A 10,885-nucleotide genomic window follows, 5' to 3' on the forward strand; every position below is an offset into this window, starting at 1 on the left:
TTGTTAACTACTGAGGTAAGGTTGCCCTGTGGAAGGGATCTCACATGTCCAGCACATTGAGTTCAGCAAAACCCAAACTTGTGCAAACCAGGAAATGCAGAGTTAAGATACACACCCAGGCAACTTAACTCTGCCCCGTCTTAAGTGATGCCCCAATATGCCCATAAAACAGTGAGTTATAGACAAAGCAACACAGCCTGTATGTGTCATTATTTTCAGTTGCTTATAACGTTGCCAAACTGTAACTGTTCAGGCTGAAGCATTTTGAAACATTCCAGCAAAAACAATTCCAACATGTTCAAGAACAAGTTTAGGGAAAAATAAATAATTTTTCTCATGATTAAAAAAAAATGTGGCTGCTTCTTTTTCTATAAAGATGTGATAGTCCTGATTTCAGAAGAGTGCCTTGTGCTAGCCTCATGCAAATCTAGAAAAAAAATTTAGACAATATAAAAAATATACACAGGGAAAAAAATCACCTTTTGCACATATTCAGTAGAACTTGTTCCACAGTTGGGCCTTAATTTTCTGACCATTAAAAATATATTGCACATACCTGTAAGTCACCATCAGATGATTCTTTCAGAGCCAGAAGCAGAATCCAGGAATCTTGATACTTCACTTGCCACTGCTATTTAGAAAGTAGTTCTGTAACCCACTGGCAATGTGTACCACAGCCCCACAAAGAGACTAACTATGTACCACTATTAGTTACTAGATTCATAAATGTCAAGGCCAGAAGGGACCACTGTGCTCAACTCGTATATAACACAGGCCAGAGAATGTCCCCCACAAAAATTCCTTTTGAGCTAAAGTATTTATTTTAAGAAAAATTCAACCATGATTTAAAAATTGCCATAACCCTCGGTAAATTGTTCAAGTGCTTACATACGCTCACTGTAAAAATGTACACCTGATTTCCAGTCTGAATTTGTATAGCTTCAACTGTCAGCCATCGGATCTTGTTATACCTTGCTAGATTGAAGCGCCCATTATAAAATATTTGTTCCCCAGCTAGCTACTTACAGACTGTGATCAAGTCAGCCCCGAATCTTCTCTTTGTTAAGCTAAATAGATTGAGCTCCTTCAGTCTATCACTATAAGGCATGTTTTCTAACGCATTAATCCTTCTTTCCAATTTATCAACATCTTTCTTGAATTGTGGTCATCAGCTCTGGACACAGTGTTCCAGCAGCAGTTGCACCAATGCCAGCTATAGCGGAAAAATAATCTCTCTTCGCCTACTCGAGATCCCATTGTTCATGCATCTAAGGATTGCATTAGTCCTTTTGGCTACAATGTTGTATGGGATCCTCATGGTCAGCTGATTATCTGCTAGGACACCCAACACTTTTCCAGAGTCACTGTAAGCATGTTCCAGTTGTTCCGTTAGCTCACGGGATAGAGGTCTCTGCTGTGTATTACAGGCTGTGCTTGATAGTTGACTGACACTTCCCATTATTATAAGAACCTGCTTTCAATTGTCCATTAACCAGTCAGCCTGACATTTCCCATGCTAGTGATCTGCCACCAGCTGAATTTATTTCAGCAAAACTAGTTCAGTCATTTCCAAGAACAAAATTAGGGAAAACGTGTTTTTAACCCACATTTTAAAAATGGCTTACGGTAATGTCACTGAGCATCTCAGCCTCTGCTTCAGGGTAAGGTGTGAAACTGGTCCAGGGGATGTACACAGTGGTGTACCGAGGGTCTCCAGCACCCAGGGACAAGCCTACATTTGTGTCCCCCAGGCTTCATGTTCCCCCCCCCCCCCCACGCAGGGCAGGAGGGGTCCCGGAGCTGCCCCGGGGAGGGAGATCTGTTTCTGCACAAGGGGGGGGGGGGCATGAAGTTTGGGAGGGGCACAAATGCAGGCTTGGCTCTGCCAGCCACCTCCTCCCAGCCCGGCAGCCGCCTCTCCCGCCCCCAGCCTGGGGGAAAGGGGAGGTGCTGAGTCGACCCTTCACAATGCATGGGGGGAGGCACTGCAGGGCACCCTTCAGAGCCTCCTGCGCCCCCCCACCTGTCGTGAAGGGCTGGCCCGGCACTTACCCACTGCTCTAGACCGGCAGCCCAGTGCTGGCTCGGAGGGGGCAGCCTCACCCCCCTCCTGGCTTGGGGGGAGGTGCTGGGCTGCCCCCCCCCCGCAGGCTGGCACTTGGGGGCCTGTCCCCCACCTCCCGGTACACTAGTGGAGGTACATTTTGCTGTTGCTATGGAAAATCACCTGCATTTGACCAAGTTCTAAGCTTCTGAACAAACCTCAGTTTGCACGACCTCGGAAGAGACACTTATGTGGCAGCTATTTCATCCAACGATGCACTCTGCTTTGAGCACCCTCCATCCTGGGGCTGCAGGGCACAAGCAGAACTTGTCCTGCCATTGCTCACCCAGGCCACTGGGGCAGGCAGGGAAACCAAAAGCAAGCCTGCTGGGCCTGCACTGCTCCCCCTACAGCAGCACCCTCCTGGAGAACAAAGGAGCCAGGATTTGGGGGAAGGCAGGGGTAGAGAGAACAAGGAAACTGGAAACTAGCTGGGCAAAGAGCAGGGGTCGAGAATAAGATGGGATGAGAGGCCTGGGGGGGTGCCGTAGATATTGGGAAGACCCAGGCTCAGGGCAGGGAGCAGAGACGCCTAGCCAAGGAGAATGGGGCAGGGCTAAGGAGCTGGGGTAGCAGGGAAGAAAAAGGACTAGGACAAGCTAGAAGAAATGGGCAGCAGGGCCTATGACTGCTAGAGCATGCTGTGTTCCAAAAACCCAGCGGGGGAATCCAACAATCCAGAGTCTCACTAGTCCTCTGCTGTCAGCAAACAGCTGCGAAACTCACCGGCACTGTTTTATCCCTCCCCACCTGGAGAATGACAGCTTATGACCCATATCACTGCCTGCGCTACCTCAAGTGGCAGGGGTCAGTGCACTGGTTTGCAGAGTCTAGTTCTGCAATACTACATCACATGATGAAGTGGTTTTCAGTTTCCCTTCTCACAAGCCCAGGCAAAACGCAAACCTTCCCTCCCCCCGCCTTTTCAGTGTAGCGCTGTATGTAAAAGTCATACTCACAGCTAGTAGGAAATGCCCCAATTGAAGTTTCAAAAGACCCCCTGCCCCATGCTCCAGTCTTTATTTACATGAATAGATACTAATTTTTGCACAGGACCCCATCCTCATTCAGGATGCAGTGGTCAGACAATGAATTGTTGATGTGTGATGCATGAGACTTGGCTGTAGAACTCCTTCCTTTCATAGGGCAGACAGCTCCTCTCCCCCCTCCACCCGTTAATTGAGATCTTGGGCTCCATTTTGCAGAAGTGAGAGGCACTCACCATGGGGGTCAATGTGCCAAGAACGATACAGTGAAAGATGATGCCACATAGTCTGAAAAGTCAATACTAAGGTGAATGAAATTAAGGTAAAATTTATCTAATTTTGGGCACCTAATCTGGCCCTCAGTTGCCCCCCCTCTGTAACATGATTGTAATACAGCCCTCCGGCCACACGGTGGTTGTGAAAATAAGTTATGTTGTCAGAGCAGGGTTGGATGATAAGTAGTAAATGAGGCCAGGAACAAAGGATAGAGAAATAGCAAAGAGCTGCTGTGATCATATAAAGAGACTAATCTATATGAAGAGAAGGACCAAATTCTGGCACAGGCAATTCTTTTTAACTGGGATGATTAATTTTGCAACGTTATTGAAACAACCTGATGTACTAGTATAGCTTTTTTGGTTGTTACATGATCAGTACGGTCCTCTCTCATTTCTTAAACAAGCTGGACACTGCTCAGACACAACTATGAAATATTTAATAGCTGCCCATTTCCACTACAGAGGTAAGTCCCTACAGCCTTACTCCTACCCCATCCAACCTCACACTGAGCAAGTTATTCCAGGTCACCCATCCTACCCTACTGCATCACAGTTAATGACTTTCCTTTCCTCTAGACTGCTAGAAAGCAGGGAAGTAGTTAAAAGGCAACTGAGGAAAAAAAGATGAAATCTGTGGAAGTACCCCACTTGGCAGACCAATGGTCTGATCTTCTCCACAGCTGCTAAGCACCTGCCACACACAGACTGCAGTTGCCAAATCAGCTCTTCTGAAAGTCAGGTTGTCATTGTCAAGTGGAATACTAAAAATAAGACAATCAGTAGCCACCGCACAGTTAGGGTCTAGCATCACAGACCTGTTGCAGAACCTCATTTATATAATGCCACCTGATTTGTTGTTCACATGCACAAGTCTTACAGGTTAAAAAAGTCAGTCTATGATCATGTAAATTTGATTGTGTCATTAACAGGCAGCTTTAAGGTTCCCTGGACAAAACTTTCTTTGGGCATTTCCCTAAGTTTTGACTGCTTGGATTTAAACCTTAACTTTAATAGAATGTGGTATGAAGTTACAGCAGCTGTATTTCCTGGCCCATAGCTACCATTTGGGATGGTGGAAGAGGCCCAGGCTAGGTGCTGTGGCCACAGCAACAAATGCCCTGAGCCCTTTGGGGCCGCTCCTCCCTCTAACAGACACCGAGAAGAAGATTTTAGGAGCTAATACTTTATTTGAGAAAAGTGTGGTATAGAAACAGGTCAGCATCCGTTAGCCTCGCCACCTGCCCCAAGCGTCAGATACAAAGTAGAGGAATGGGGAAGATCGATGGAACAGAACTGGCTTCTCACGGCAGGGTGCAGAGCTGAGTGGTGGTGGGGAGAGGGGTGGAAGGAACAGAGGTCTCCAGTAAGACTCTCCCCCACACCTCCGTCCCCAGGCAGCGGCTGATCCATGCACCTGGTTTATTCCTTAGATGCCATGTAAACTAACAAGTCCACGACACGGTTGCTGTATCCAAACTCATTGTCATACCTGGGGTCAGAAGCAGAGATGGAGCAGTTAGGGATGGACTGAGACCCTTGCATTCCCCAACTCTAGCACAGTCCCCTCCCCCAAGAATAGTTTCCCTCCCACCGTAGTTTCTTGCAACTGGGAAAGATTGGAGGCTGCAGTTTGTTCAGATATTAGGGGCCAATCTCACCAGATGGAGGCCTTTCTTGGCAGGTGACTGCCTCTAGGCCAGCCTCTGTCAACCACACACTGCAGCTAGCTGTGAAGTGTGTCCCACCTCAAATTCCAGCAGGCAGCAATAGAGGGAGAGATCGCAAAGCTGGCCATCCCAGCCCTCTTGCCAGCCCCCAAGTCTCCCCACCTACCCCACAGAAACAACCCCCCCAACCCTTCCGTGTCCGTACCAGGAGACCAGTTTGACAAAGTGATCATTGAGAGCAATGCCAGCCGCCGAATCGAAGATGGATGAATGGTTGTCGCCGTTGAAGTCCGAGGAGACAACCTGCGAAGTGGGGCAGGAAGAGGGGAAGACTGTCACACACACACCTCTTCTATCCTCAGCACCATCCCTCCCCAGCCCAAAGGTGTTACCGACACCCTGATCCAGGAGGGGGAGACTAAATGAGTATTTGACATTTATAAGGTTGCTCCCCTATTCCCATAATGGGAGACTATTCACTCCATTCCCCCTGCCCCCACATTTGATGAGAGAATGGTGAGTTTACCTGGTCCTCTGTGTATCCCAGGATGCCCTTCATAGGCCCCTCAGATGCAGCCTTCACCACCTTCTTAATATCATCATACTTGGCCTGAGAGAGACAGACGTCAGACCATCCCAGACACCACTGAGTGTCAACTGCCCTCCACCCACGGGCAGTTGCTGCTACAGCTTTGAGACATTGCACAGCTGAGATGTCTAGCTAGGACCCCACCAGACAGGGGCAACCCTATATGTGCCTGACTGGCCCCCCCCCCCCTTGCATAATCTCTTAGAACCACAACAAGCAGCAATGAGGCAGTTCCAAATACGGATGGGGGCATCAAAGCAGCTGCTCCCTGCCCCACATATTGAGGAGCTGACAGAAAAGTTAAGGGTGCAGGGAAGCTGCTTCAGAACCTGCCTGGTCCCCTTCCTGCAATACTCACTGGTTTCTCCAGGCGACAGGTCAGGTCCACAACGGAGACATTGGGAGTTGGAACACGGAAAGCCATTCCAGTGAGCTTCCTGTCAGAGGGAGATGGATATGGATCAGCACAGGCTCCTGCCCCCAAACCAGAGGCATGAGGGCTTCTGCACACCCTAGCGGGGTGAGGGCAGAGTGGGCCAGCTGTAGGTCCCCTGCCTCTTCCGATGTCCCAGTGCCCCCAAAGCAAGGGGTGCAAGGAATGGACACTCACCCATTAAGCTCAGGGATGACCTTGCCCACAGCCTTCGCAGCCCCAGTGGATGCTGGGATGATGTTCTGGGCAGCACCTCTGCCATCTCGCCACATCTTCCCAGAAGGGCCGTCCACAGTCTTCTGCGTGGCTGTGACGGCATGGACAGTGGTCTGGAAGTTGAAGGGAGGGGTTAGAACAGCATCCACATCCACAGAGCCTCACCCCACTGAGCTGAAGTATTCCTCCCCCAACCCTGCCTTTCCCAGGCAGTATAAAAGGCTCTCCTACTCTGTGGGTTCACAGCCACCATCCCTCCCTCCACCCAAAGCAGGGTCCCTGCGTGTGAGTTTGGGGAAAGAGGCACCCTCCAGAGCTCTGTGGTTTCACCCCACAGACAGAGCTGGTGTGGGTTTTCGGGAACAAGGGGTTCTGAGCCTGTGGGCTTGGGGTCTCCAGAGCACCTACCATCAGACCTTCCACAATGCCGTAGTTGTCATTGATGACCTTGGCCAGAGGAGCCAGGCAGTTGGTGGTGCAGGAGGCGTTGCTGGAGAAGACAAGAGGCACGAATCAGCCAGTCCCACTCCCCAGAAGGCAGTCTTCTGCAGGAGGGGTCAGAGGTCACTCCGTCCCCCCCCCCCCACACACACACACACTCACAGGAGAGGACAAGGGTCAGCTCTGCACATCAGGTTCAACCTCAGACTCACCCAAGACCTCCCCCGGCCCCCCATCCTCACCTGACGATTTTCAGAGACTTGTCATATTTCTCATGGTTGACACCCATCACAAACATGGGGGCATCAGCCGAAGGGGCAGAGATGACGACACGCTTCGCGCCACCCTTCAGGTGAGCCTGAGGGAGACAGACCAACATTAACGAACAGTCCTGCAGCTCCAGCAAAGCAGCACATCTGAGATACCTCCCCCTGCTACTGCCCCACCACCAGGTGCAAAAAAAAGTCCCTCTGCAACAGTCTCATGGCAAGGAGAGCTCTGCACACATCCATTTGCACCCGCAGGGGAAGGAATCATCCCTCATCCTTTTCCCCCTACAGCCGAGCCAAGCACAACCCATCACTCACGCCAGCCTTCTCTGTGGTGGTGAAGACTCCAGTGGATTCTACGACGTACTCTGCTCCAGCATCTCCCCACTTGATGTTGGCAGGATCGCGCCTGAGGGGAGACAGACCGAGTTTAGGAACTGCAGGGTTGTCAAACGCCCTCTGCCACAGTCCCAAAGACAGGGAGGGGAAGAGTCACACTCACTCCTGGAAAATGGTAATTTGGTTTCCATTGATCACAAGTTTTCCATTCTCAGCCTTGACGGTGCCATGGAAACGGCCGTGAGTGGAGTCGTATTTGAACATGTAAACCTAGGGGTGGAAACAGAAGTCAAGGCGGCTGGCTGCATCCCCAGAGCACCCCCATGTCAATACCCAAAGCTCACCCCCCACTTATGCCCACGCCCCTCAGTCCTGATTGACAGGCTCAGGAACCTGTGGGTGTATCTCGTTGCAGGCAGCAGCACCCCGAGTTCCCATGCCGGGGTCCCTGTGTGATCACCCCTGATCTCATCCCCTCGGCTGTCCCTGGCTTTCAGGATAGAGCAGAGTTTGCCTTCCGCCCTCTCCCCCCCCCCGGCGGGTGCTGTGGTCAGGATCGGCACCGGAGCCGCCCGCAGTCAGAGCTCCGGGTGCGAGTGACTCACCATGTAGTTGAGGTCTATGAAGGGGTCATTGATCGCCACGATCTGGACTTTGCCAGAGATCAGGGCGGCTCTGGTGACCAGGCGGCCGATGCGGCCAAACCTAGGGGGGGGAGGAGGAGGAGGAGGTTGGCACAGCCGGAGCTCGGGGAGGGAGAATCCCTCTCCAGGGAGCCCTGCCACCCCAGGGAGACCCCACGCCCCGATGACCCCCCCGCCCATGGTGAGCAGCAGACAGACCGACCGACCCAGTGGGGCAGGGCGGTCCGCCCCTCCCGCCCTCCCCCAGCTCCGCCCCGCGCCCCCCAAATGCCGGGCGCTAAATTTATCCCCGGCTCCGGCTCCAGTTACGGCGCGGCCGGAGAAGGTCACATTCCCCGGGCCGGGCCGGGGCGGGGCGGAGGCAGGAGCCCGGCGGGTAGCGGTGCGTCCCGTCCCGCCCCGCCTGAGTCAGCGCCCGCCGCCCGCGGGGGAAGTGAGTCACCCCGGCCAGCCCACGCCCAGCCCCGCCGGCGGGCTCGGCCCCTGCCCGTGCCCTTGCCCTGCCCTTGGTGCCCCGCCACCCCCGGCCCCATCCCCGCCCGGCCCGGCCCGCGCAGAGCCTCACCCGTTAACTCCGACCTTCACCATCGTGTGTCTGCCGCGCTGCTGCCGGGAGAGCAAAGGCGGGTCAGGGACCCCCGGGGACAGCCCCCCCCCCCGCCCCGCCTGCACCGACCCGCCCAGCAGGTGGGGGGGGGTCAGAGCGCCGCAGCCCCACGCGGGACGGGCCCCAGCGCCACGCGGGGCTCCCCCCACCGGAAACTCGCTCCCGGGTGAATGTGGGGCCAAGGCCGCGGAGCCGCCCCCGCTTCCCCCTGCGCCGCCGGCGCTCCCCCGCTTCCCCCCCCCCGGCCCGGTTTGCAGCGCCCACGAGAAACCCACCGCCCCGCCCCCCCCTCCCCCGGCGTGGGGCGCTAGGTGCCGGCAGCAGAGCCCCTGCCCCCCAGCCGCCATCCCCCCCCCGCCTCCCAGAGCACAACGGGGGCGTGCACCTGCCCCTGCTCCCCCCCCCCAGCCGGGCAGCGCCCCGCTCCGGGCTCACACGTGCCCCACCCCGCCCCTGCCCTGCACCCCCAGCGCGGCCTGGGGTGCAGGAGGCCCCCTCCCCGGGCCCGGGCCCAGGCCCGCTCCGCACGGTGGGGTGCGGGGGATGGGAGCCCCTCCCTTACCTGGGGGCTGCCTGACCCGCACGCCTGTAGCTAAGGGAAGGTGAGAGGAGGAGCCCTCGCCGCCCCAGCCTTTATAGAGCCCCGTATGCTAATCGCTGGGCCCGCCCCTCCGGGCCAGCATCCAATCAGAGGCGGAGCGGAGGGCCCCCGGGGGAAGTCGGCTACGTGCCGCCGTAATGCTGCTGGTTTGCGCGCCTCCCGCTGCCCCCATGTTTGGCTGTTCTCGCAGTCGCTAGCCTACAAAGGAGAAGCGGGGCTGCTCCTCCTCCTCCTCCTCCTCCTCCTCGCTCTTGCAAGCCTCACACACAGGCCCAGTCACTCACTCACTCACAGAGCTGGCCTGTGTCCCCACTGGCTGGGCAAGGCGAGGCAGAGGGGGGGCCTCCAACCCATGAACCCCGTGCGTGCACGTGTCTGCCATGGGCCCCCCTCCTGCATCTTTGCTGGGGTCAGCCACAGTGACACTCACACGGTGCAGGGCATGGGCTAGCCAGCCAGAGGCGCAGGAGTAGAGCTGTGGGGGCCGGGGCCGACTGGGACAGGAGAATTCTCCCCGTGTTCAGTGCCCAGCACAGAGGCACCGTGGTCTCGGCTGAGATCTCGGGGTGCTGCGGTCACGCCAATAATAATAAGCAGCACCCCTCCCTGTGTGGCCGGGAATGGGGGCTGGGGGTGAGTGCAATGGCAGGAGGGCTGCAGATTACAACGGAGGGGCATAGCCAGAACTGTAGTGAGGGGCCATAGCAGATCTGTGGGGAGGGAGATTAGCCCATGTCTCCAGGGGGTTGATTCGGTCCCTGGTTGTTTGGCTCCTGTGAACCTGCTGGACGAGCACCTCTGCTGTATGGCGGGGGGAGGTCAACTGCAGGACAGAGAACCCCAGGGGAAGCTGCAGACACAGCGGAGGGGAGAAGGGTGGGGTGAGGGGGAGGAGAGAGATATCCGAGGGGAGCAGGGCCCAAGCATCATTTTTTCAGACCCAGTACAAACTTGTGACACGGGCCCCCTCCCACACCCATGTCCATGGGGGTTGCAGCCTGGGCCGGGCCCCCCAGGGTACCCTTCCCCCCCCCCCCATGTGGGGGCCCTGGAAGGGATCCCTCTGCTGTCGGCACCTGTCTTCAGCAGCTCTGGCATTTTCACCCAGTGAGAGGGCGAGGGTCCTGGAAGCCCCTCCCCGTCCCTCTCAAAGGGCCCTGCCTGGGGGATGGGAGCCCAGGGCCTCCCACTGGCTTGAGCCAGGGATTCGTCTCCACTCATGCTGAGTTACACCTGATGCCTCCTTCTACCCCACTCCCCAAAGCCTGGCATGCACCTCTACCACAAACAATATGGCACTCTGGCCCGGCGGCTCTGCAGGGAGATGGGGGCTGGGTGGGAGTTGCACAACTTTCTGTACCCTTGCTCCTCTCCTGCTCCCCCCAGAGAGTGGGGGACAATGGTCACGTGGGCCGAGCCATGCTCAGACGGGCCCGGCCCCTAGCAGGAATCAGAGGGAGCAAGTTCCCCCAGGCAGCTCAGTGCAGCGAGCCAGGATCCTATTGTGAGACTCCTGACGCCGCGGGCACCGTCCCCCGGGCTCAGCACCGCACAGTGCTGCTGTTCCAGAGCCCCCCGCCTAGAGCACCCTGCACCGTCCCTGGCTCTGCGTTCTCCCTGAACTGCGTTAGCCAGACAGACATGCCTAGAACGGGACCGTTTCCCAGGCGCGGGCTGGCCTGGCTTCCCCCACCCTTCCCATCAGGCTGCA

The 10,885-nt window shown here is 55.8% G+C and overlaps 1 protein-coding gene across 1 annotated transcript; it reads right to left on the reverse strand.

Annotated features, from left to right (window-relative positions):
- Nucleotides 1–4,535: 4,535 nt before the first annotated feature.
- On the reverse strand, nucleotides 4,536–9,196 carry GAPDH (glyceraldehyde-3-phosphate dehydrogenase). Its single transcript, XM_067545937.1, has 12 exons — nucleotides 9,136–9,196; nucleotides 8,532–8,572; nucleotides 7,928–8,027; nucleotides 7,486–7,592; nucleotides 7,302–7,392; nucleotides 6,957–7,072; nucleotides 6,682–6,763; nucleotides 6,235–6,386; nucleotides 5,983–6,061; nucleotides 5,562–5,645; nucleotides 5,241–5,338; nucleotides 4,536–4,857 (listed from the first exon to the last, which is right to left on the reverse strand). Exons 2-12 carry the CDS (start codon nucleotides 8,552–8,554, stop codon nucleotides 4,788–4,790), a joined length of 1,002 nt encoding a protein of 333 aa, XP_067402038.1. The 5' UTR covers nucleotides 8,555–8,572; nucleotides 9,136–9,196; the 3' UTR covers nucleotides 4,536–4,787.
- Between the last annotated feature and the right edge of the window lie 1,689 nt (nucleotides 9,197–10,885).

Source organism: Emydura macquarii, unplaced genomic scaffold (genome assembly GCF_026122565.2).
Source record: "Emydura macquarii macquarii isolate MOO-44397 ecotype Brisbane River unplaced genomic scaffold, CSIRO-AGI_Emac_v2 contig_1119, whole genome shotgun sequence".
NCBI lineage: Eukaryota > Metazoa > Chordata > Testudines > Chelidae > Emydura > Emydura macquarii.